The sequence below is a fragment of the Lepisosteus platostomus genome, chromosome 6, assembly GCF_059453375.1.
Source record: "Lepisosteus platostomus isolate fLepPlt1 chromosome 6, fLepPlt1.hap1, whole genome shotgun sequence".
Classification (NCBI taxonomy): Eukaryota; Metazoa; Chordata; class Actinopteri; order Semionotiformes; family Lepisosteidae; genus Lepisosteus; species Lepisosteus platostomus.
Window position 1 is genome coordinate 56,988,972 of NC_142616.1, and position 27,570 is coordinate 57,016,541.

At 39.9% G+C, this 27,570-nt stretch overlaps 1 protein-coding gene across 11 annotated transcripts in view; it reads left to right on the forward strand.

Moving 5' to 3' along the window:
- Positions 1-27,570, forward strand: part of tmcc1a (transmembrane and coiled-coil domain family 1a) — a 109,581-nt gene that overhangs the window by 34,269 nt on the left and 47,742 nt on the right. Inside the window, exon 1 of one of the 11 annotated variants that reach the window (XM_088636514.1) lies at positions 9,151-9,707. The exons of the other annotated variants lie outside the window; for them this stretch is intronic. Coding sequence (XP_088492640.1) covers positions 9,669-9,707 — 39 coding nt within the window. The 5' untranslated portion in view covers positions 9,151-9,668. Of the gene's footprint in view, positions 1-9,150; positions 9,708-27,570 lie in introns of those variants that run through there. 11 annotated transcript variants of the gene reach the window in all.

The following is a 27,570-nucleotide window of genomic DNA, read 5'->3' on the forward strand; positions in this document are numbered from 1 at the left end:
CAGAGCTTATTTTGGTTTTATTGTTTGAGTTTTTCCATTTTCTGATTCTTTAAAGTCTGTTGAAAAGTCAATATTTTACTTCAGATGCTTTTAGGATTCCTCTCTGAATTGCCACCCCCCACTCTTAGGGAGCACAGGGCCCCTAATGTGCAAATATGCTTTTGAGGGGATGCAGACAAAGGCCTGTGCTTTGCTCATGTATTGTATATTTTCAAACTGATTTCTATACATGAATGGAATCAGTTGTAATGCACATACACTTGGAGCCATAACCAACTGAGATGAGAGCAGCAGAAGCTGGCTTCTTTAGAGGTTCTTAGCCCCTAATTTGCTTTTAATGGGATGTGGGACTCACCAGCAGTAATTGAATTGATTATCAGGGACTCTGTAAGCCAAGCCACATGTAGGAAGCCTGGAGTTGTGTAAAGTCACATGGGATCAGTGCAAGAAAAAGTGCTATCTGAAAGAGTGTATTGGAGATCCAGCGCCCTTCACTGGGGACTTGTTATAGTACAGTGGCACTTCCTCTGTCTCTCTCGCTATCTCTCTCCTACTGGCTCTTTTTTCTCTCTTTCTCTTTGTCTCTCTCTCACACTGTCTCTCTCTATCCATCTGTCGCTTTCCCTCTGTCTCTCTCACACTGCCTCTCTCTTGCTGGCTCTTTTCTCTTTCTCTGTCTCTCTCACACTGTCCCTCTCTCTTTCTGTCTCTCCTTACACTGTCTCTGTCTATCCATATTTCTGTCTCACTCTCTCTGTCTCTCTCACGCTGCCTCTCTCCTGCTGGCTTTCCTTCTCTACCTCTGTCTCCCTCCTTCTGGTTCTCCATCTCACTCTCTGTCACTCTCTGTAGCTATCCTTGCCACTTTCTTTACTTGTTTCTTGTCATGTGAACTTAAAATCATGGGTCAACAGCTGTTTTTTGGAAGAGATTTTACAAATTGCAAATGTGTTTTTTGCTTGTTTTTCTTTGTTGACTTGTGTATATACAGTCTATCATGTTTTTTCTCACTAATAAATATATCTCCATTCCTGTTCAGCCTGTTCTGCTAGAAACTAAGAATGTTTATAAACCTCTGGATAAAAGTTTGACTTTTATTTGTTGTCTTCTGGTTGAACTGGCTTGATTTTTTTTTTTAATTTTAATGTGGTATGTTACAATAATGAGAGACACAGTAACCTCTCTATTTGAATAGGTCTTAATATAAACTTTTTATCACTGCAATGGCTTTTATTAAAGTTCAAACGTGAAAGAAATCAGGCTATATTCTTTCCTGACCACAAGAGGGGGCACCTTGATTGGCTTTACATTGGAGCAGTAAATCTCAAAATCTGAATTGGGTACCTGTTCTTCATTTAAAGGATGTGAACAAATTTGCAAAGATGCTTATAACTTGATTATACACAGCCATGAAAATATTTCTATTAGAATTATACTTCTTTTTAAATTATGTCTGATTAAGTCCTATCTCATTTATTTAGCTGTATTACCATCGATTTGACCAGATTCATATCTTATAAGTATAGATGTATTATTCCTTTTACACATCAAATTCAGTCACACTTTTCTTTCATGAAAAAATGTGAAAGAGAGTAAAATTCAATATTTAGGGATCCCCCCATGCGCACATGTAGAGTAGTAAGTAAACCTCTGGACTCATAACTGAGATGATACGGGATCAAGTCCCCAGTGCAGACACTTGAGAGAAGTACTTTACCCCAGTAGCTCTAGTCCACCCAGCTGTATAAATGCAGCACAGCAGTTCTGAGGATTAATCCTTGTGATGAACTGATGTCCTGTCCTGGCCTGGAGTCATGTGCTCTCTTGACCAGCATCTTAGATAAAACACAGGAAAGTGCTGACCTACACATCTCAAACACTGTGACTGGGAGATGTGTCTGTATAGCTCTCTATATATCAACTCTGTTTGTTTGCAAGAGCACTTTGACCCGTTTTTGTGCTGTGTATGTGTGTGATTTTATCCGTGGAGCTGTCATGAGAGGGGGGAAAGTAGTGGTCAGCCACTCCTTGTTCAAGTCAGGACAAAGTGCTGCAGACGAGCAACATAAGGTCTACAAGGACAAAGGTTGTTCTCCTACTTTGTGGTACTGCATACGATTTTTATTTATTATTTAAAGCAGACAAAAACTGAAGCCATTTAATTGGTATTTGAAGTTACTTAAACTCTAGTCAGGGAATGCATTTATATCACATTTAAAGGGTAGGACAGGATTGAAGAAGTGTCAGTTAATTTGATGCAAGTAAGGATTACTTTAATAAAAGTAAGACATCACATGTATGTTTTTAAAACTCACCTCTCAAGTACTTATGTTGGTAGATCAAGTTATTCGAAATAACACAGAAGCATGTAATTGGTGTTCTTCCAAATACAACCCCACAGGCTGCTTCAAGCTCATACTCCATAGAGACAAAAAATGTAAAAGCTATTATGTGCAATGATATTTAAGCTGGAGATGCACTGTTGTGCAGTGGTTAACATTGCTGCCTCACTATACTGGGGCTCTGGGTTCAATTCCAGACATGGGAAGCTATCTGTGTGGAGTCTGTATGTTCCCCTGGGATTCCCTGGGTTTTCTCCAGGTTTCTTCCCATAGTCCAAAGGCATGCTGCTAGGTTTATTAGCTTCTTGAAAATGTAGCCCTGCTGTGAGTTTGTGTGTGTCTGGATTGTGTCTGTGTGTGTTCTGCAGTGGACTGGTGTCCCATCCAGGGTTGTACCCTGCCTTCCAGCCGTTGCTTGCTGGGATAGGCTCAGGCTCCCCAGTGACCCTGAGTTGGATGAAGCATTTAGAAAGTGGATGGATGGAATATTTCAGCTACCTTCCATTATACTTTTTGGGATGTATGTTTGTGCCTAAATAAAGACCGATTCCCAGATCTCACATCTGTGGAACCAGTGCAACATGCAGTTCAGTTCTCAACATTGCCTCCGTTGAAGATGAGCCTGCTAGATAAATTGGATAGGATTGGACTGGAAACATTTCTAAACCTTGTGGCGTATATACCATGTTATGGCTGAGCTGTTTGTGCTGCTTACAGAATTTCACAACATTGTCTGATGGAGGTTCCTAATATTTTGGCCAATAAGCATATTTCCTTATTGTGAGTTGAGTGACTAAAGTTAACCTGCTGAAGGCTGTATCTGTGAGAATATGAGTGGCAGGTCTTGACAAGTGGGCACACGGTATACCAAGGCTTTAAATGCCAGTTGTATTTGCTACGAGGCAATTCCTGTCTCTCTCACTGTTTATGGTAGTTTATCTTAAAAAATAGGTGCTAAAATAATTTGGATGAAGACCCTCAAATATTACAAAAGCTACCAAAAGATGCTTCCGTATTCCACTTGGGATTTCGTCTTGGGATTTCTGTGTTTACAGATGAGTACGATTTTACATCAGAAACCTTTTGACACCTTATGTCGTTCAGCTGCAGATGTGTCCTTGGCTCATGTCTAGACACAGTCCTTCAGACAATCACAAACGCAGTAGAGTAGAATGGAGCCATCAGGTATCATGATCACGTGGTAAAGAAGCCTGCAAAGGTCTTTCGTTTTAAAGCAATTCCAGTTACAGGAACAGAATTATGATAATGCTTAGCTGCAATATTTTTTTTCAATTTACAGTGTTTGCTCACCTTGATATTTTGCCCTTACTTAAAGCAAATGAATCAATGGATCACCAAAACCCTTTGAGGACCTTAATACCAAACATGACCACTGTATTCCATCTTTCCTGTCATTTAAATTTTTTTTTCAATGAACAATAAGAGTAAGAGTTTTTGACCCTATAAGAAAATTAAAATGCAGGTTATTTTCTCCTTGCATTTCAAATAGTGGCCTTTAAAATATATTTATATTGTAGTACAATATGTTTTGGCTGCACTTGGAGCCCTGGGTTAAGTTCTAGACGGTGCAGGCTGTGTGGAGTTTGTATGTTCTCTTTGTGTTCACATGGATTTCCTGCACGTGCTATCGTTTCCTCCCACAATCCAAGTCCACAATCCAGTGTGTGTCCTGCCTGTTCCCTTTGCTTCCCGGGATAGACTCCAGCTACCCCATGACCCTGAATTGGAAGAAGCAGTTAGAAAATGGATGGAAAATGTGTTTTCTTTGCAAACCAAGGTTCTTTCAGTGATGGAATCCTGCCTATCCCAAAGTGTCACATTCTCTTAAACCCTGGCAGAAAGCACTTTGGTGAAAGCTGACAGTCTGAAATTCTGAATACTGTGTTTCCATAACAATGATAGTTGTAACCTTGACTGATGATGAGTGCAAAGTCAGAAGATGAAAAATACAAACTATCTGTAGATGTTGCCGGCGTGCTGTGTCTTCATGTCTTGTTGCTATGCTAGTGTTTTCACATTGTTTCCCAGATCAAATGATGTTCAGCTCCCATTCTGGTGAACTACTGTACTTCAAAGCGTGAGCAGTGAGGCTTCCTCAAAAACGGCACCTGTGGTGAACACGTCCAAGGGCTTTGCAGGTGCTTGTCAATATGTATGGGAAAGAGAGACAAAAAGTCTCATCAAAGGCTAAGTGTTACCCTATTCTTCCTAGCCAAAGCAAGCTGAGAGAAAGCTCTGCATTTTTTTGAATAATGAGACATAACAGAAAGGGAAATCTTTTTGACCCGTTGTTTTGAGGATTCTTTTCTTTCATTGTTCCTGTAAGGATGGGAAGTTCTTATTATCTAAACATTCTAATCGTCTCCCCAGTGAGATGGCATAATACACCAGAATTATGCATTTCAATATTTATCCATATTCCTTTGTTAGAAGCAATATTGTGTTGCTCGTGTGCGAGAGTAAAGGTTTATATGATACCAAGTTTTGTTTGCACATATTCAGTGGTACTTTCTAAACAGATGTCCTCAAATGATTGGAAAACTACAGCTACTTTTCTCTTTACCACAGTTGGAATTCTCTGTGCTCAGTAAAGATTTTAAAACTTTGTTAAAAATATTGATTGTAATTTCTTTTTCTTGCAGTTTGTAACACAGCAAATAACCGGTTAAAACAACATCATAAGTATCTTGAAGATTCACTTTTTATGTGGGCAAAATTGTATTCCACTGGAGTCATTGTTGAAATAGTTGCCGGGTCCCTATTAATAAAACAGTCTCATTTTATGAGTTAATTCACTCTTTTGGGCTTAAAGCCTGAGAGAGCCTGCTTTGAGTGGGTTATTAAGCCCATGGTAATCATCTCTATAAGAATCTCAGTATACTGTAGAAACATTGTGTTTCCCAAATTAATATGCAGAAATCAAAGTCCTTCTTTTAAACCTATTTTCTTTTTTTACTGAAATTGCTTATCATTATTCACGTGGGCTAGGTGTACCCACCAAGGATATATGCTGATATGCTGAGTACAGAGTCTTGAAAGAGACTAAACAAATTTCTGTTGTTGAGGATTTGACATTACAGTGTAGGTCCTGTGCTGGTAAAAAGAATGATGGGTACCTGAGTGTCCTCGGCATGCCTATAACTGTTCTGTGTGTGCAGGTGTTCGAAAGGCTCTGTTATACTGTTATACTTACAGCCTTCTGAAGGGCAATGGATAGTTATGTAGCTATAGAATGGTATACAAAAGTAAACTAATTGGTTTTAACTCTGCCTTTTGACCTCATCAAAACACTTCTGTATCTGTTAACCTGCAATAAACTGTCAGCCTCTAAAATGATCAATATTTCCAGAAGGTGGAAAGTAACTGATTGTCAGATGATTCAGTAAACCTCACTACGACTACACCTCCATGCCTCAGCATTTATGCTGTAAAATGGACAAATGATCAAGCACCATTCATGGAGCATCTCAATGACTTTGGCACCATAGATCCTAGTCCGGACAAGAAAACACTCTCTGTACAGCCCAAGTAAAATGATTCCTATAGCACTGCATGTAATTAACGTAAAAAACAAGTAGGGCACCACCAATGCTAATTGCTTTGCAGCAAGTTGGAATAAAGTGGTTTCACAATTAAGTGTGGTCCTGCGTTTGGGCATGCAGGAGTGTGAGATGGCAAAGAGCACCTGTTTCCAGAGTGGTGTGGTTCCTCGAAACATATCACCTGACAATGATACCCCACTGTACAGTGTTCTAATCCTGACCAAATAAGCACAGTGGGCATATTGTTGCTCCCTGTCTTAGGGACAGGTTTAAACTTGCAATTACAGTATTAAAGTGCTGTGCTGTAGAACATACTGGCCAGGATCTGCAACCTTATGCAACGGGGAAAAAAGCTGTAAACAAGGCAAACTTTGGTTCTCTGCAAAACTTTAAGCTTTTTGTTTTTGTTTGGTTTTGTAAAGGCCTTCAGCTGACATAGAAACCTAGATCTTTAAGCAGGCTGTGCAGTGGAATCAGGCTGCACTTATGTTTTACACATTACATTTTAGTTTTTAGTAACAATAAAGCTCTTGGTTTACTGTTAAAATATTTTAAGTGGAGTATTAAGCACTTTAATTCCTTGAATTCTAGGATAATGATTTGCTGACCCTTCATCTGTGGTTGAGTCATCGTCATGTAGGTGCCCACTGCCAGTGCTGTTTGTGGGAAAATGTAATAAATGAAGTCTCACAAATACCTTTGCAAATAATACAAGATTGAGACCAATGTATAGTTCAGAAAAAGACATGTAACATTAATTGCCAAGCTGGACACTTTCTATGATATGACCTTAATCTTTAATCATCTTTTCTTATAACCCACCCAGAAGAGTATTTCTCAGAAAATGTTTGATAAATAAAAAATAAAATCATTTTACTTCCAAATGTTACTTTGTTCATCCCACAGTTGTGTTCAGTTCTAGAAGATTAATTGTGTATTTACTAAATGCAAGTTACCAGGCCTCAAAAATAGTAGGTATTGCTCATGGTAGCAAGGGTTAAGAAATATTACGTCATCATAAAACAAAGCCTATTCACACCACGTAGACTAAGAGTGCCATAGGAAGCTTAGTTGGAGGATATAAGAAACTTTTCTTAGGTCACAGTATTGTTTTCTGAAATCTTTTAGGTCGTTGATTAAAAAGCTGGCAGTTACTTAGATTAAATCATTTAAGGAAATAATCAAACAGAAGTTTGCCTCAAATTCGTTTTGTATACTGTAGCTGAGCATTTGTTTATCTCCAGGAAGTAGCTTTTGGGTTTTTAAGTCACAGCCTTTTCCCTATAACTTTAACCTACTGTGGGAAAGAAAACTATTTAGTAGGAAGTTTTTTGACGTTGTAGTCTCCTGAAATGGCTCACTTTACTTTGCAGCCATCACCATAAGGAGGTATCTAGATTGTGAATTGTCTAATTCAAAAATAAAAATTACAAAATACTGAGCATTTCACAGATGCTTTTTGTTGTTTTGTGACAGCGTTAGTCATGCTGTCATTGATTGATCTTTGTCAGCACTATTTTCTTTTCACAGATACTCCAGGATTGTTTAGGCAAAAAGAAAGTTGTAATTAAAATGACTGTAGGTTTATACATTTGTTTTCCAAAGCTTACTCCATTGTGAAACGTATAAACTAGACTAGAAGCACACTGAAAATGCACCATTCAGATATTTGCATTAGTTGTTTGCTGGTCACATATTTTGTTGTTTGTTGATTGAGTAATATAGTGTTGCTTGGGAGCACCAAAGTGCTGAGCTCAAGTCATGTGATTTCATAAGAAAATCCAGGTAATCAATGTTTGGTCTCTTGGTTGAGTTTAAATCGCCAAAATGAACTGATTGAGAATCTGTATAAAAAGCCATTCGCAAAGACCTGAGTTTTACTGATGCAAAAACAGTGAAAGACATGAGCATGACGCTGTTGAGTAATGAAGATCACAAGGTTGTTATTGGCATGATTGAAGATGTCCTGTCCGTCAGTGAAGTTGCCTGGAGGACGAGTCGTTCTGCTTCAGTGATCACCAGACTAGTCTGGAGAAACCAGTAGACCAGTTCTGTAAGGGACAGGCCACATTCTCCAAGGCAAAGGGTCACCACACTGTTCCAGGGCCATCACATCTTCCGTATCTATCCCCATAGATAGAGGCTGCAGTATGAGCGACTTGAGGGAAAAATAACATGTGTCAGCAGAATTAGTGTAACTACTTGCTATTTAATTTAAAATGATGTACGCAGTTGGAGGTTATTCAGGAGTAAAATTTTAAGAGCCTAGAGATGATATCCCCATCTTCTGTCGACAAGAGAACACATGTGAGGCAGCAAGAGCGGACGAGATTGTATGGCAGTCAGCCCAGAGGCTGATGGGGGCTGTGTCTCAGTGCTTCTATAATTGTGTTTATGTTTAGAGAGGTCCTACATTATACCGACTTTGTGATGTTTGCAGTTTGATAGCATGCCTTTTTTCATAATATAATGATCTCATGATACTCTGAGTTGTGTTTTTAAGGGGTTCCTGTGATTTTGATTCAGTTGTTTAATATATCTAAGTGAATTGAATCCATTTAACCTGAGCATGACATTTCTTTTGTGCGCCTGTATATATTTATTCTGTTGAAAACTCACCTCTTACGGGTAACTATAGAAGTGTATGCGAATTTGTGTTTCACATTTGTCTTTTCTGTCGTTTCTTAAAACTTTGACATTATGCACAGCGGTATGAATCAATCGAGAGTATAGGGCACACATGTCATGTGAAACCAAAAACCTAAATGGTCTTCTTGGCCTATCAGAACACATGAACCCCCCATGGCTTTTGCAATCACATTTATAGAATTTGTTTGTCTGGCTTAATCAATAGAGTTCTTTTTAAAAAATCACCATCTGTAGAAGAACATTCCTCTTCCCTGTTTTGTCAGTGACCATTCAGAACATCTGTACATCTGCTTTTAGTTTTATTTGTGATAAAAAGAAGTACTAGTGCATGAGTGGGTAATTAATGAAACAGCTGACAGTCTCCTTTGTTGACGGCAACTTCTGTAAAGCTATCGTTGTTCAACTCGCCTCTCACACACGGATACGAAGACAGTTGTTGCTTCGAATGTGATTCGGAAGTAGCTGACCCAGGCCAGGCTGGCTGAGAAGTGTGTGGTACAAAGCCGTTCAGAGGGGTTTGGTAGCTATTTGGCTGCCAGGCTGAATGCCCCGCCCTTGTGCTCTAAAAGGAGCCCGTGCTGGCGTTTCTGCTTCCTTTCTCTGTAGCGTTCTCTCTCTCGCTCACTCACACCGGGCTGGCTGAGGCTCAGAGAGGGTCAGGTGGCTGCAGCTGTGCAAGCAGACGCTTGGCGAGCTAACAGCACCAGCAGGAGGGAGGGGTAGCGTAGACCCAGCCAGAAGTGACACCCCCCACACACACACACTTCTCTTCTCCTCTCCCATCCCCACTCCCCTTCTGCACTTCAGCAGCCAGACACAGCAGAGCTCCACGCACAGCTGACTCACAGGAAGTGTTAACACAGCCGTGCCCCGGGCTTAGCATTTGCACGTTTTTGTGGTGGGAGCTGCACCCTCAGCAGGAAGACAGAGTGGCAGAATCCAGGCAGTTTTCTGATTTTTTTGTTTTGTTTTGGCCATCATGTAGCGCCTTTTTTTTCCCTGCTACCTCCCCTGTGCTGCCCTTTGACCCCCCTTCCCACTGCTCCCTTGCCTGTCTTTGCCTGGGGGGGGTCACCTCGGTGTCTGTGAGGAAGAGCCTATAACATAAGTGACGATGGTCCAGCGGTTCAGCCTGAGAAGACAGTTCTCCAAGGTGAGTCTTTCTCCCGCTATCTGCTGTGTCTTCAGGGGGATCTTTTTTCTCACCCTTCCATTCTCTGCCTCCCTTTCTAGTTTCTTTCTGCTACAGACACAATGGGTTGGATTCTTGTCTGTAGCCTTAGGGAGATTTCTTTGCTTTATAGGGCACTATTTTTTGTCAGTTTTTTTGCAAGCCCTGGAGGAGGAGAGTGGAGCCTTCTCTGGTTCCAGTGTGGTTATAATTAAACCATACCTGCCACTCAGCCGTCCTTTCTCCTTGACAGCAGGTTCTTCAGGAAGACACTTCTGTGTGAACAATGGTTCACTGTATCCGCGTTCTAGCCAGTGTGGAAGTAGCCACCTGAGTTGCGGGTCCGGTCTCAGCCCCCACCTCTCCAGCTCTCTCCCTTTCACTTCAAAATTAGGTGGGAGGCTTTTGACAATGAGAATTTTTCTGCCTGATTTGTAAAGTAAATCTGCTTTGTAACTTGAATAAATGTGGTTAAATTTGGCAAAAGTGGAAGCCAAGCATTCCTTTTCAAAGTGTTAGGTAGAGCCTGCTACCTAACATGTCTTTTTTATGCATGTTTCCTGTTAGCTGTTTTTCCATGGCTTATGTGCACTGCAGTTCTCTGTAATAATTCCAATATCCAGGATTGTGATAGAATCAGTAAAAGGGATTTTTAAAATGGTTTAAAATTAGTTTTGGTAGGTGTTTAGAGTATGCTGAAAAGGAAAAGTGTGCGGTGGGATATTATAATTGTTGTGTACTGTCTTTGCAGGAATTTTGCTTTCAGTCTGTTTGCAGTTTCTCATTGACAACTTAAAAATACTCTTTGCTCTCGCTTTATGCACTTAACTGTAGTCCATTGAGACATTGGAACAGTTGCTCTAGACATTGTTTAAGAGCTTCGGCATAATCGTGTCTGTTTCCCTCTTTTGCTAGCACGGGTACAGCTCCCCTCCTTCAGGGAGGAGGTTTTAAAGCATCCGACGTGGTGCTGCTCGGTTCCGAAATAGCACCTATCTAGAGGCCATTGAGCACTTTAATATGTAGATCTTGGATGTTGTATGTATTATATGAGTGGATACAAACATAAGTGTTATAGTCCTTTGATTCAATTAATAATATGTGTGGTGAATGTGTGATATGTGTTTTGTTGGGGGTTTTTGTTATCTGGGCTATACTAGGGCAATTTCCAATCAACACAGCAATGAAGTATTGAGCTGAATTCATATCCGCCTTTGAATTACAAGCCAGTTCTTCCATGGCAGAAAAGGGAATAGGTTTGTGTAGGTTTACTTTAGCAAGTGTGCTAATGTTTTCAGTTGTTCTATGTTATTTTCATATTTATACGGTACTCTTAGTTTTCTTCAACATGGTTTCTGTGATTTGTCCATACCTCTGTCTCCTTTGTTATGCTTTCAGTTTTTATTGTGCTTCTGTATCCTTGGCTTTTACATTAGTATTAATGCACAGTTACTAGCTGTGTTCACATGAGAATATCTGTACTAGATGTTTTACCTGCGCTTGATTCAAACTATTGCAGTAAAAAGTGGACATTGTTTCCAGTAATCTCATTTACAGGACTGTATACAGAAAATGTGGCCCTTCTCCTTTAATGTATTTGTTGATACCCTTTTAGATCACATACTGTGTGCAGAAACAGAACACATAACAAATAATGCTGTGAAATTTGCAAAGGTAGAAAGGTTCCTGTATGTTAAGTTTTTGCTGTGGAATTGTATTCCACATAATAAGTAAGAGTAATAGTATAATATCACACGTTTTTCATTGTTTGAATAAGGAACAACGATTTGACTGTATATGAGTTTGTTTTAAAAGAGGGAACAAGCCTTTGTCTACACTGTATGTGATAGAGAAGACTGGTTTTCGTAATAACGTGGACATTGTAAACCTAGGGGGTTCCTTAACCCACGAATGATTCAATCATAGTAGTATTCTATAAAGATACTGTAAAACCAACCAGATATTCACTCCAGGCAGTGCAGACAGCTAACAAAATCCTGACAATAGATGTCTCTGTTTTAAATCTCCTCTTTGGTTAAGTGGCAAATGGTAATCTTTAACTAATTGGCAAATATCAAATATTACTCAACCCTCTTGTCGCAGCTTGAGAAACCACTGTATATTTATAAGAGGGAGTTCATGTTTTCCATGCATCCTTCCATTTCTAAACCCATTTATCCAGTACACAGGGAACGAGGAGCCTAGGCACCCAAATAACACAGTCAAGGGGGATACAGGTGGAGCAGTGGCTCTGTGGCTAAGGGTCTGTGCCGGTGGCTGGAAGGTTGCCGGTTCAAATCCCATAGCCGGCAGAGGAATCCTACTCCATGAGCAAGGCCCTTAACCCCAACTGCTCCAGGGGCGCTGTACAATGGCTGACGCTGCGCTCTGACCCCAAGCTTCTCTCCCTGTCTGTGTGTCTGTGTCTCATAGAGAGCAAGCTGGGGTATGCAAAAAGACAAATTCCTAATGCAAGAAATTGTATAGGGCTAATAAAGTGATGTTATGTTATGTTAGATGGGTTTCCAGTCCATTGCAGGGCACACACAGGCATGTACTCACACCAGAGCTGATTTACAGAAGCGGAAGTATATCTTCGGATAGCGATAGGAAACCAGATAACCTGGAGGACACCCACATGATCACAGGGAGAGCATACACTCCACACAGAAAGGTCCCCAGGTCCAGAACTGAACCCAGGGCCCCAGTGCAGTCAGGCAGCAATGCTGACCATTGTGCCACATGCCGCCTCAAATCACGTTGTATACATGCTACACCTTTCTAGGTTATTTTTCTCTTACAAGCATCAAATTGCTTCAGTGCTTAAGCATATGGTTCTGGTCACTAGTCTCTAAGATATTCGGACAGGGTGTTGACACCAAGTGGGATGTCTTTATTTTTAGAATTTCCTAACACTTGTGGGGATTTTACATGGTATTAAAAATAAATAGACAATTTATTGAGAGTCACTTCTTTTGCATGTATGTTTTATCCCTGAATTCAGTAAAGTCAACACTTTTACTTTTTATATTAAGTCTTTTGGTTAGTGGCAAGAAAATGTATTAATTTATTCAAAGTCAACGTCATTAATGCTGTTGAAAAAAAAGTATGCACAAAGATCCTAGTATTCAATAGATAGTTTGGTTCTGTAAGATCTTTGCATTTTAATCTTTTGTGTAAATAGCTTGGTTATTAAAACTCTTGATAACTTACCAAGGGATTGAAACCTGTGTTGTATAATTGATAATTGTATAGCGCTTTTCTGGACACTCCACTCAAAGCGCTTTACAGGTAATGGGGATCCCCTCCACCACCACCAATGTGCAGCATCCACCTGGATGATGCGACGGCAGCCATAGTGCGCCAGAACGCTCACCACACATCAGCTATCAGTGGAGAGGAGAGCAGAGTAATGAATCCAATTCATAGATGTCCATGATTGGTAAGGGCCATTGGGAAATTTGGCCAGGATGCCAGGGTTACACCCCTACTCTTTTCGAGAAGCCCCCTGGGATTTTTAATGACCACAGAGTCAGGACCTCGGTTTTACGTCTTATCCGAAGGACAGCGCCAGTTTACAGTATAGTGTCCCCATCACCATACTGGGGCATTAGGACCCACATGGACCACAGGTGAGCACACCCTGCTGGCCCCACTTAAACCTCTTCCAGCAGCAACCTTAGTTTTTCCCAGGTTGTCTCCCATCCAGGTACTGACCAGGCTCACACCTGCTTAGCTTCAGTGGGTTGCCAGTTGTGAGTTACAGAGTGATATGGCTACTGGAATATATCCAGGGGAGGCCAATCCTAGTACTTGGCCACCCCTTTAACATAGTGACGATGTTGGTCTGTGCTTTCCCACCCATCTTCAGACCCCCTCAAAAGAATATTTCTATGAGGCCAACGTCTTTCTATTTGTTTGAAAACCGTCACCTTTCAGTGATGCACAGCTTTCATTGAAACCACTTGCACAGTACACTCAAGGTGTTCCCTGCTCGGATTACTCCCTATTTTTCAGCTCGTCTTCAATTTCCAGGATCTCATTTTAATACCTTTTATGGGGGGGGTTTCAATTCAAACCCTCCACCCCCACTGCTTCCCACCCCAAAAAAAAAAAAAAACCTCTTGCCTTTTACAGCGTAGATGAAATGGGTGAAATGTAGGGACTAGCCAGGGTCTGTGACCCTGAAATGAAATGCAGATTTTAACCTGAGCCTTCGCCTTCTGCTGCACAATTCAAATGTGGCAGCTCAGAGCTGAGAATTATGGGCGGTTGTTGCCGCTAACACACGCTGCTTTTCCAACTCAGGGGTGCCGTCTCTTTGTTCAAGGCTACTTAATGAAGCAAAAGCCTTTGGCGATCCTTTCAAATCCCACTCCCTTGGTGGTGCTGTAGTCGATGGAGCTTTCCTTGCTTCCTGCATAATCTGCTCAGGAGTTATTCTAGGTATTGATTGATTTTCTGCTTGGTGGTGAATCTGCCTTTTGCCTGTCGGTCACTACCCTGTTCTAAACAAAAATAGACTGTGGAACGTCTGCCTATTGGGATATTAATTTGCAGGCTTAAGACACACTAAGCATTTTTTTCCCAGTTACATTTTCCAGAATTGCCGGAGCTGAGAGTTAGATAGGGAAGTCAGCCTTGTACTTCTCTCAGACATGCACAGGTCTGAGCGTCAGACCTTGTGACGGCTAGATAAATAAAAGATTCCTGTCCTTGGCAGTAGGATAAATGGGTCATCTCCTGAGAGGCATTCATTTTTCAGTTCATCTTGGAATACAATCCACACCACTTGTGTGTTTATTTCTCCCCTTCCTGTTTTTATTTTAGTAGTGTCCCTTTTTTATTGTTATGTAAGTGGTCCCTAACTCAGGTCTTTGGGGGCTTCTCAGCAGCCATATCACTCTGCAACTCACAAGAGGCAGCCCACTAAAGCTAAGCAGGTGTGAGCCTGGTCTGTACCTGGATGAGAGACTCCTGGGGAAAACTAAGGTTGCTTCTGGAAGAAGTGTTAGTGGGGCCAGCAGGGGGTGCTCACCCTGCGGCCCATGTGGGTCCTAATGCCCCAGTATAGTGACGGGGGTGCTACACTGTAAACCGGTGCTGTCCTTTGGATGAGACGTAAAACCGAGGTCCTGACTCTCTGTGGTCATTAAAGTGTAAGCAATTATTATTATTGATCTCATTTTATCACCAAGTAGGCAGGATCTCAGTTAAAGGATGCCACATCCTACAGCAAACTTCCTGGTCACCAGAGTGAGGTTTGAAAATTCTGGTCTAGAGAGAAGAGCCCTGCCTAACCAGCAGCAACCTGGTCTCCCATCCAAGTACTACCCAGCACCAGCCTTGCTTGGCTACTCAGATCTTTTGAGCTCAGGCTAGAAAGCGATTATTCAGGGATAGAATAATTTAAGATACCTACTGGACTGCAGTGCTCGAGGCCTAGAGTTAAGGATCCTGTGTGATGCTGAAATGCCTGTGTCAATTATTTAACTGTTAACTATTGACAGCCCCTTGACAGTACAAATCCAATCTTTTTGGCAGTATTTCCTAGGTTCGATGCCATCGTGAAACTATTCAGAAGTGAATTTAAAACTGAGAACTTTATTAGAAGGGGTGTAGGAGTATGGAAGAAGCTGCATTGCCACATTGTTGAAGCCATTACCCTGGCTTCTTCCAAGAAACAAGTCAGTTAGCCACTAACTACCAACTAGGCTAGGTGGGTCGAATGGCCTCCTCTCATTTTAATCTTATTTTAATGTTCTTATGTCAGGAGAGACTAGCACATCAGGCGCCTCAGCACTCTGGAAGATGAGTGCTATTCAATCTTATTGTCCAGTGACATTCCTCTTCCCTGTTGGGATAGAACAGTCCTTTTTTTCTTGAATTCTGAGATACAGAGGAAATGGCGTGTCTGACCCTTGTGTAGCTGCAGCAGTGCACCACACACATCTTTCTGTCCCAAGGGGTTGTTTCCATCTGCCACTGCTACAGCATGACAGTGTGCTTTTAAAGTTTTCCAAAATGCAGAGCCTTGCTGTCACACAGTTGTTTAACCACTTCATTAGTCACACATTCTGCTTATCTACTTATTAATCTCAGCAGAAGTGGAAAATTGTCTTTTCAAGGGATACAATTCTCTCCCCCCCTCATGTAAAATACTTCACCTCAGAAACAGCGATTTCTCAGCATTTTGGTGTGTGTGTCACATTTTCTGATTAGGGATTTTAATTTACAGGTTATACAATTCATGTTTGCTTAAATATAGTCTTTATCAGCGTGCCGCAAGAGTCCTTTCTGCATGAAGAATTGTTTCAAGGTAATACAGTAACCATAGTATTAAAGAGTTAACAGTTTACTTCGAAAGGCTAATACATTATACTGACTTATAGACCCACCTCAGTAGCATCGGTAGAACACTGCTTGTGTTCAAGATCAGGAGTTTTTGTATAACCTGTAACTCCTGGGCAATTCTCCTATCATTATGAGAAGAGATGCATTTGATCTTGTTTCCTGCTGTGATTCATACTCATCATTTGCTTTTTATCTCTGTATTAAGTTTAGCGCAGGGGATGCTGCTTTTGAGGCTGGTTTGATGCTGACCCATGTTTTTTGCTGCAGAAAAATTGAACAGACACTTGTCTGGGGACTTGCAAAGGCAAGGGCAATGTGGTTAGAAACAAAAAGGTTTGCTTCAGTTAATAATAATCCCAAAAGATAAATACAGGAGATACAATAGAAGGAGATGTAATTAGTAAATGAGATTTAGGGAAAATAGTGGCAGAGCATGTTGGTCCGTACGTATGAGGTTATTATTTTAGGTCTTTAAAAATTTTTTTTTAAACTATTCATTTTTTTTGAATCTGATAAAAAGGATCAGCTTTACATTTTCTTTAGTTCCGAGAACGTACTGTATATGTATAAATACAAAAACTAACTGATGTTGGCATCTTTGGAAAGCATCCAAGTACAATAACACTGTGATAAGAGTTTTGGTTATCTGGGGAAGGTGCCATGAACCCTGTTGTTTTTCCTTGGCTCATTTGTTGACTGAAGATAAAATGGCAGTGACTGCCAGAGAGCACATTATTGCAGGATGATGTGCACTCTGCAGACAGCTTTGCAGATGTTTTGTTTAATTGCATTAGTGTATTAAGTGAAAGGCCTTCTGTTACAAAGGGCAGAAGAGGGGCCAAATGCTGATGAGGCAAGCACACCACTAAAAAGCCTTATGGGAGTCTGGGACATGCTACCTAGCTGTGTTGTCAAAGCTGATACCCTGGCTTCCTTTGTGAAGCAGCTGGATGAGATCCTTGGATCAGTTAGCTAGCAACAACCACAATGAGCTAGATGCTTTTGAAAGGCCTCCTCTTATCTGGAACCTTTGTTATGGTCCCAACACACCACAGCCTTCAAGAAGGGGCTGAGAGATTTGCTTTATCAACAAGACTTTGTTAACGTACCATCTCAGAACTGTAGCTCAAGCAGGCTGCTGCCTTGTATGTTTGGTGTTCGGCACCAGGAGATTAAGCAGTTAACAGTAGTTAACAAAAAGTTGTTTTGTTTTTACACAAAACAAATGTCAGGAACTAAGAGCTCTGTATGAACATAAACAAACAGAAGCAGTCCCATGGAATTTCTGGTTCCACTGCTACCACCCGTGTCTGTAAAGAAACAAATTAACGATTGTGAAGGTCTTTACTGTTCCAAGGTTGTCCGGATGATAAAATTGTCAGATTAAAATTTAACATATGAATGGAAACATTAGTGGCGTTTAGCCTCTCAAGTAGGATTTTGGGAATTATAGCAGAAAACTAACGTTTCTTCCAAACCACCATCTAAAACCACTAAGGAAATACAGCTGAAGCCTGCAACATTTTGTGTAATGGAAAACGCAAATCCCTGAAAAAATGCCAGCCACCCTCTGCTCAGTGCAAAGTTTGACTATCAGCTACTTTACATACATTTATGGATTGAAACTTAAGTAGTCCAAAGTGCTACATGACCTTTGCCTCTTTTTTTTTTCCATTACTGTATCTTAAATTCTGTACTGGTCATTAGCTTTGCTCATTTCAGTTACTGCAAAATTCAGTATAAAGCTATCCATCTGCCAAAATGTTATCAGAATGTTTTTATGTCCTCATTCTCATCTTTGTGCTGGGCGTAAGACAATGTATAAAATATTTTTGTGACTCTTTAGAAGAAGATTTCTTCTGTGGGCCTGTGATGTATCAATCTTTAATCAGTGTAACATTAATCTTTACCATTAATGTTCTTTGCATTACAAAAGACAGGAAGCCTACTTAAAGAATGGCATGCTCTTCAGTGGGTTATAAGCTTTCCATTCAATTAATTGCAATTACTTTAAGTATTCCCAAGCATTCAATTCCTTTATTGTGCATATGTTTATTTTCAGAGAAAGATGTTTACCAGATGCAAGTTTGGAAACATGCTTCTATCTCTGTGTGTATACCATGCACAGTACTATAAGTTACAAAAACATGCCATGCATATTATTTTTTGGACAACATTATATGCTTTGTAATGTTCTGTTTTCCCAATTCAATGTTTTAATAATGAATGTTTCTCCTGGGTTATTTACTCAAAGCATGGTACACTCCTTCTGTTTCTCAAGGGCATCCTAAGGTTGAAGAAAGTGCCCATTATGGTTTCTATGTATCTTTTCGACTTTATCTTAGGGTACAGCTTGTAATTTGCTGAGCCTCTGTGGTCTGGTTTCCAGACTTTACTGTAAACCTGAGTAGATTTAATGTGACAGACTCCTTAAAATATGAATTCTTTCTTTTTAAACAAGTGCTTCCCAAAGACAGTATCTTGTGTGTGCTGTTCCAGTTGCGTTGGAGGGTTATTAAACAAGCTCTTGTTTAGTTTTTTTTTTCCGCATGACAGCTGAAAAACTATCTTGCTGAAACTGTAAATATTTCTCTTCCCTCGCTGGCAGAAAATAACACCAGCAGGGCAAAGATAAGTAGCCTTTGGAACAAATAAGGTCCTGTGTGGTGAATGATGTGGGCAGCTACAGGACTAGAGTCTGGCGGTTCTGCCCAGAGGGAGAAAATTGTACTGTCTAGAGTTATCGTGGAAAGAAGCATGTTCCAGTAGGGAACCAGCTGTACCTTATGTGACTTTATCAGCTTTCTGCTATGGATGCAAAATTTAGACTTGCTATTAATTGTACTTTGTACTTCCTTCAATGTGTTGCAGAAATCGCCAAATCAGCAATTGTAATCACTGTGGCTGCAGTTTTATTTTAATTCAAGAAGAAGTGTTTTGTGTTTATTTTGGACCTTTGCTGTATGTGGACTTTGTATTTATCTCTTTATTGGTGTATGCATCGGTTATCTTCAAAATGTTGAAAGAAAGGAAATTGCCCTTGATTAATAAAATGTAGACTGATTTGCATGGTTATTTCCTTGCAGTATGGTGCCAAAGCTAACCACAGCAGGGGAAAGAGCTTTTTAGTCTGTCTGTGCTGTTCGTGCTCTGAAACAGGTGGCCTGTGTCTTTTCTTTTGCTGAAGAAGAGTTATTGAAAGTGACTGTATTCGCAGTTTCTGGTTTGCATAAAATCAGTTGAAAAGAACTGAGAAAACTATACAGTACCATACTGTAGCAGCTACGGTCATTTTGAAATGATAGCTTTGGTGAAGTACTGTGAACATAAATTTTTCTACTTTAAAAAATGCCAGCTGAAGTCATTGTTGCCTTTTAGACACAAGGGATTCATTTCGTGCCCTTTCATGTGGTATAATAACTTTGTGACAGTTGCTTAATTACAGTACTGTATGTCCGAACACAAAATCGTAGAAATCACTGCTGGTTAAGTGTGGGGAACTGCATAGCATCACATAAGTGCCTGAGTAACATACAGGAAACCTAGTCAGATTCCTGAACAGACACCTTCATTTTTCCTTCCCATATACGAAATGGAGATTGCTCAGGGAGATACTACTCCCAAGGGTAAAGAGATATCTTTCACATTATAAATGTAATATATTGTAACCATGGGGCAGTGGTTAATTATTTCTGCTTATTCCATCCAGTCCTCTATTGTACTCTAGAGCTGATGATGTATAGGCCCCATCTCCAGCGTTTTTCAGATACTACAAGATGGAAATGAAAAAATAACACAATGCATGTTTTTAATTGTGTAGTTTTCTGCTATTTACAGTATTTCAGGATGTCATTCTAGCACATTTTTGAAGGAAGTATGGTCCTTTATTTATTTACACAACAAACAAAGTTGTCTAGGCAGTAATATCAGTATCATACCCTTGAGTTGATCAGTAATATGACTGACTGGTTTATTAAAAGATGTGTGTTTCCATCCTTAAGAATAGAGTTGCAGGAAGAAACAGTTGATAAAAATAATTTGATACTATTCATATCTTTGCAATGAAAAAAATGCTTGTGGTCGGTCCTGTAGAATAGATTACTCAGATACACTGTTTAAGAAGAAATTTTGACTATTGGTACCTTGAGCAATGTAGGTGGCAATCCTCTATTATTTTCATATATCTGCCTCAGTGAATAATATCTGTAATCCATAATGTATGATAAAGTGACAGCATTGCCCAAAAAAATTAATTCATATTTCAACATAAACTACATATATCCAGATATTAATCACTCAGGTGGTTTGCTCCAGATTAGCTCCTTATGAAAACAGCTTTATTAGCCAGCATGAATGGTACTCATGAGTCTCTGGCTGTGACCACATGTTTTCTTAAGGAGAAAGTACCTTCTGCACAGTCAGCAATAATTTCAGTTTCCCCGGATGAGATTGCTGTCCGATTAACCTGGGACATTGCCTTTGTAAACATCCACTAGCTTTGATGTGTTCTCATACTTTGTGTCATCTGTTGGACCTGTTTGTGTTCCCATTGTGCTGCCTTCTCTGGTCATGGCTGATTGGGTGACAGATTAAGCACTGCTTTTCCAGGATTATACAAAAGGTGCCAGTATTTCCTATGTCCTTAGCAACTAATTGCTGTTCAGCTCTCACCTCGTTTAAAAAAACAATTTGCCCAGATATTGATACGGTACAGCTCCTTTGAGCGTTTGAAACAAAAAAACAAGCTGGAGTTTAACTGGGAAAAGAAGAATGCTTATAATTTACAGGGACTGTGTGCTTTTTAAATTGATTAAAAATGGTTGTTGAACTTGGTCTTTGAACAAGGCTTAAAACCCACGTTGAGGAAGTCAGCCAAACCGTGTGCATATGTATGTGCACTGATTTTTTTTTTGAAAAAACAAATTATCTTTACTATATTTCAGCAGGAGTAGAACTGTGTAATTCCATGCGGATTACATCTCAGTTGTTCTTTTTAATGCTATCATATGACTATTTTGTTTTCATAAGGAACCCAGCACATCTACAAAAGTACAACAAAGCAGTTTAGCTTACAGGGGGATTTCATAAAAATGTATACAAAAGCTAATTTAATTACATATTGCTCCTGATCTCATTCTTCTATGAATGTCTGTCTTTTAAGCCATCGGACTCTTACCTCAAGATCAATGGACGTGAGACACTGTGAAGAATCTTATTAGAACCTTTAGCTAAGGGATTTGTAATAACCAAGTTATGGTTTGCAATCTGTATTGTGTCCTCTGTCCTTGTTGCTTGAGACTGAACTGTACAAGATATCTAGTGAAACAGGGAGCAGTAATATGGAGTAAGCTTCTAAATTTAAAATTTTAAAGGTCATGAAAGGTACATTACAACAGGAGCATGTCAGCTTTAAAGAAATGGACAAGTCGAATGACCACAGATGTGAAAGCATTGTTCATAGTTTTGTTTAAAAGAACTCTCTGGCTTCAAATGTACAATTCTTAACTAAGATGCATCTTACAAATGTTTGCCTGCTTTTCATACCCCACAATGTAAGACCTAATTTTCAAAATATGCCTTGGTTTGCCTGCTGATTCATAATTGCTTTACTGTCTCCTTAAGGGGGAAGGGAAAGGGATTAAGCAGATATTGCATTACTTAGAATCTTATTTAAAAACCTATTCATTTCAAGAATGAGTGGAACTATGCTTTCAAAGGCATTGACTTTGGATGTATTATAAATTTAAAAGTATTTTGAATGTTCAATGGAGTACATTTAGCTTGCCTATAGAGCAACTCTTCTATTGTACAGTCTGCTGTATATCAGAGAGATGGAAGAGCTGCTGTCTTTGCGTTTTAGCCATTCTGTCTCTGGGGAGGACTCTGCTCTTTTAATTTTTTTCAGACACCCCTTAAGGTCACACAAACGCAAGAAAATATCTTAGCTGCATGTGGCCTCTGTAGAATGCTGCCTCAGGTTTTGATAAATGAAAGTGAATTATTGGAAAACTCATAACATATTTTAAACATTACAGAAATGCTGCTCCATCCTTTTTTAGTCTAAAATTTTAAGATGTACACACTCCAAACAGATCATTTCCATATCAGAGCTACAATACATCGGCTCATCAGGGTCAGAGCTCATCCTGGCTTCTGTGATGTAAAGCAGACAAGAGAACACATGATTTCCTCACCCCCTCAGACAGGACACAAGTCCATCTCGGGGATTGAGTCCAGAAACGTACCCACTATGACATGGCATCCCCTCACAACATAGTCTGAAAACAAACTGTTCATCCCCCGTCTAGGAGAAATGATTGTTACCAGAGCAGCATATCATTTTGTTTTGTCAGTGTTATCAGATTTTTTGCTAGGTGCTTGAGTTTGTGATTTCACATTCGATCAAATCTCATTTAGCTGCAAGAAGTGCAAGTAGCTTTTTCTGTTTCCTGTGCTGGTAACCTTGATTTACCCCTGATAGCAGGATGTTTTTCTTTCACCGTCTCTCAACTTCAGCCTCCACAGACTGCGTGCAGTGCACATGCTCGTTGTGTTTGCAAACACAAGCAGCACAGGCACTTTAAAGACTAATTAGCCCTCAGAAGAGAGGTTTCTACAAGGTTACATGTCTGTACAGTTTTACACTGTGCTATATTCCCTGTGCTACAGGGCTGAAGGTCTCTTCACATCTTCCCTAATTCCAGCTGTGCATCTTGTTGCAGCAAGGCACCATACATTTGCAAATCAAATTCTTGCTGACCGGCACATAAGAACAGCACACATACTCCATTCAAAGTAGGGAAAGCCAGACGCACTGCGAGACTCCAGTAGGTAGATAACACAGTACAGGACAGAAGAGGAACCACCTACATTATAGCAATGTTGTTGTTTTTTTAAATTCTGTGAGGAAAAGATTTTTTCTCCATATTCCAATAAAACACTCGGACAAAATCAAAAGACATACAAAGTTCTCAGTTCTTAGTTTTTTAAATACACCCAAAATGAAGAGTGGATCGATCTGTAAAACACAGCCATGTTTATTACATTTCAAGCAAAGTACAATCTGGCTTTTTGAAATAGTGTTAAGCTGCTAGACAAGTGGCCATTTTCTAAAGGGATATATTGTCAGAACTGGTTTCTGCCTTTCAAATATTACTGCTGAGCTCCAGGACAATAAAAGCCTCTAAATCACAGAGAAGTTTCTTTTGCCTTTCTGCATCAGTGAGCTCAGCTGCATGCCATTTTGGCACATTCAGTGGAACAAAAATGCTTCTATAGTATGTGCTTTCCTGTCAGTGTTGAAGTGCTGTCCTTGGACCAGCAAAAGGGACCAACAGCCCAAAGCTGATTTGTTCAATGTCCTTGAAGAGTTATTTCCCATGAGTGAATTCCTCCATGAGCTTGTCTTGAGACTATCAGTGTTTCTGTGTGGGTCTGTTCTTCTGTTTGAGAGCATGAGCATGCATTGTGAGTATATTTCACTAGTGTATTAGAAGTGTAGTTTGTTCATATTCTGTGTCTCCATCAATAATGAATGAGCCAGATGAGGTCTCTCATCTCTCCTGCTTCAGCTCCTATACCTGACTGACAAGACAAATTGCCCAGGGTTTAGCACTGAAAGCTGCAGATTAAATATCTCAATGGGCTTTTGCTAAGAGACACAATAGGGAATCTGGTATTGGCTTCTCTTAATTATAGGCTGAATGCTAATCACCCAGAGCATAGGTTACAGACTGAGAGTGTGCTTATTCACTTTAATGCTGAGCTCAGTGTGTTGATTCACATAAGGGTCATTCTCTACTCTTCTGGTTAAGCATAAGTTCATATTCTTATCTCTTTCTGACTCCTCTCCCATTCATTCTGCATTTGGGGTGGTTTCTGTTTGTTTAATTTTCTGCGCTGATTATTCCACCTAAACTGGGTGAGTTCTAAATCCTGACTGAGTCTGGGGTTGGTTTATCAGCACTTCCCAGAATGCTTTGTCAGACAACTGTCTCACATGGTGTGTGACTTATTTGCATTTTCCCAGCACACATCCTGCCTCTCAGTTGTGTGGAGCATTTACAGATGGTATGTGCGTTTTAGTTTTTTGCCGGAGCATTCAGTCCTACAGGAAACATTCATTAGGAAACGCTGTAAACGCCTAAGATACATGTTTAATGTATAGGCTTGTACAATAAGATCAATTTACAGTACAGTCAGCAGTAATGAATGGCAAAAGACTCACCAGCCTAGTTAAGCAAATAATGAAGCATACAATTAACAAGACAGGAAAAATTTAACCCCTCAGGCATAAATATCAGGCTAATAGTAAAATGTCGGTTAAGTGGGGCTGCCTATTTGTTTCACAATGTTATTTTTGACATATTTTTATTATTTTTACAGCTGCTCAGTTCATAGACAAAATGCATTCCTTGTGTTGTAAGAAAACAATAGCTTTTCCGTGTTCATATAGAACCAAAAACATTGAATGCCCTGCATGGCCCACTTGCAGTATTAAGGAAGTTTTAAGAAGCAGTGCTTAGAGCATGTTTCCAAAGTTTAGTTTGCTTTAATGGATCAGATGAAGAGAATGAATGTGTAATTATACAAACGTGATATGCAGTGTGTTGTATGTTGAGAACCTAAAACAACTATATTGACACTTCCACTACTTGAAACGCTACATGGTTAATTTTACAGTGCCATTTGTTAATTTGAGAAATGAAAAAAGTGCTAAACGCAAAACAGTGTCAGATGTTTCGCATTTTCCATGTTAGTGAAAATCATAAGACACATTTCAAAGTTTCCTTTAGATATTTTACAACAGACAATAAAGCATGTGTTGTACTTTAAGTGTAAGTGGAATAACTGCTGTTCCACTTCTCTGTTTTTTATTAAAGGTTTCATTTATATGGGAGGTTAGGTAAGCTAAAGAAAAGGAGCTATGTATGTGTACTGGATGCATACAATCCCCTGTCTCAGAAGCCATGATGAATAATGGAAGATACCTGGAAAAGAAGAGTTGAGTTCTGTCCTACTAACCTAATTTACTGTCTGGAGACCAAAAGCAAAAAGAAACGTTTTCACTTCCTGAGAACTTTACATAATGCTCCTCCAGTCATCTACCTTCAACAGAGTCTTTATATTGGAGTGATAGACTCCTTGATATAGTATTGTTAGCAGTAGAAACATCACAAGTTCAGATCGCAGCTGGAGACTAGAGTTAAACTTTACAATAGTTTAAAACAGTTGTCATTATCATTCACACTCCCTTGCCACCCTCATGACACCTCCAAAGCCATATTCAAGCCTGTATTGCTTTGAAAGTAACTAGATCTGAAATAATTAATTGAGCTGCTCAATATTTTGTCATTATTTTACTGCAACTTTTTGGTATTAATTGCAATGCACACAGTCACATGCTGCTTTGTCTCTTAGGACTTTAAAGTACCTGTCCATGTGAACAATTAACATAATAATGCAGATTAGATTTTTCAAATGAAAAGTTACTTTTGCATATTGCCTAAACAGTGCATATCAGTGTTATGTTGGAAAACATTTTAATGAATACATCACAAAGTGTAAAATGTTCTCATGCGTTTTTAACAGTTTCCACTTGCTATTAAGATACTACAGAACATTAACTGAGCCAGAGTTAAGAATTTAATTTGTTATATTGTGAATAAACAAGAATTGTATTTATACTGTGGAAAACAATGATCAAAATGAACAGATATGTCGGTAGTAATATTCAATAATATTAATGTTCAAATCTTTAAAAACCTTTTAGATCTTATCATACTTCTCTCACCCACTGTCTCTTGCAGAAAGCTGTCAAAGCTGAAGATAACATGTCATTGTTTTGAAAAATATTTTCCCACAGAATGACTTTTGCGGTTTTGTGTACACTGAGATTGTCCAAACAACACTGTAAAGGAAGTTCCTTGTGTGTTGTTCGAATGTGCTCGCTAATAACCTCATTTGGCTAGTGGCCTTTTTTATAACCCTTTGACTAATTTCCTGAAAGCATTGATTGTTGGAATTTTCTCATTCAGAGAGAGTCAGGTCTGACAGAAATGTGCTGTGGCTCTTACAGTGCCTTGCGAAAGTATTCGGCCCCCTTGAACTTTTCAACCTTTTGCCACATTTCAGGCTTCAAACATAAAGATATAAAATTTTTATTTTATGTGAAGAATCACCAACAAGTGGGAGACAATTGTGAAGTGGAACGAAATCTATTGGATTTTTGAAAAGTGGGGCGTGCAAAATTATTCGGCCCCTTTACTTTCAGTGCAGCAAACTCACTCCAGAAGTTCAGCGAGGATCTCTGAATGATCCAATGTTGTCCTAAATGACTGATGGTGATAAATAGAATCCACCTGTGTGTAATCAAGTCTCTGTATAAATGCACCTGCTCTGTGATAGTCTCAAGGTTCTGTTGAAAGCGCAGAGAGCATCATGAAGACCAAGGAACACACCAGGCAGTTCCGTAATACTGTTGTGGAGAAGTTTAAAGCCGGATTTGGATACAAAAAGATTTCCCAAGCTTCAAACATCCCAAGGAGCACTGTGCAAGCGATCATCTTGAAATGGAAGGAGTATCAGACCACTGCAAATCTACCAAGACCTGGCCGTCCCTCTAAACTTTCAGCTCAGACAAGGAGAAGACTGATCAGAGATGCAGCCAAGAGGCCCATGATCACTCTGGATGAACTGCAGAGAACTACAGCTGAGGTGGGAGAGTCTGTCCATAGGACAACAATCAGTCTTACACTGCACAAATCTGGCCTTTATGGAAGAGTGGCAAGAAGAAAGCCATTTCTCAAAGATATCCATAAAAAGTCTCGTCTAAAGTTTGCCACAAGCCACCTGGGAGACACCCCAAACATGTGGAAGAAGGTGCTCTGGTCAGATGAAACCAAAATCGAACTTTTTGGCCACAATGCAAAACGATATGTTTGGCGTAAAAGCAACACAGCTCATCACCCTCAACACACCATCCCCACTGTCAAACATGGTGGTGGCAGCATCATGGTTTGGGCCTGCTTTTCTTCAGCAGGGACAGGGAAGATGGTTAGAATTGAGGGGAAGATGGATGCAGCCAAATACAGGACCATTCTGGATGAAAACCTGTTGGAGTCTGCAAAAGACCTGAAACTGGGACGGAGATTTATCTTCCAACAAGACAATGATCCCAAACATACAGCAAAATCTACAAAGGAATGGTTCACAAATAAACGTATCCAGGTGTTTGAATGGCCAAGTCAAAGTCCAGACCTGAATCCAATCGAGAATCTGTGGAAAGAGCTGAAAACTGCTGTTCACAAACGCTCTCCATCCAACCTCACTGAGCTCGAGCTGTTTTGCAAGGAAGAATGGGCAAGAATTTCAGTCTCTCGATGTGCAAAACTGATAGAGACATACCCCAAGCGACTTGCAGCTGTAATCGCAGCAAAAGGTGGCTCTACAAAGTATTAACGCAAGGGGGCCGAATAATTTTGCACGCCCC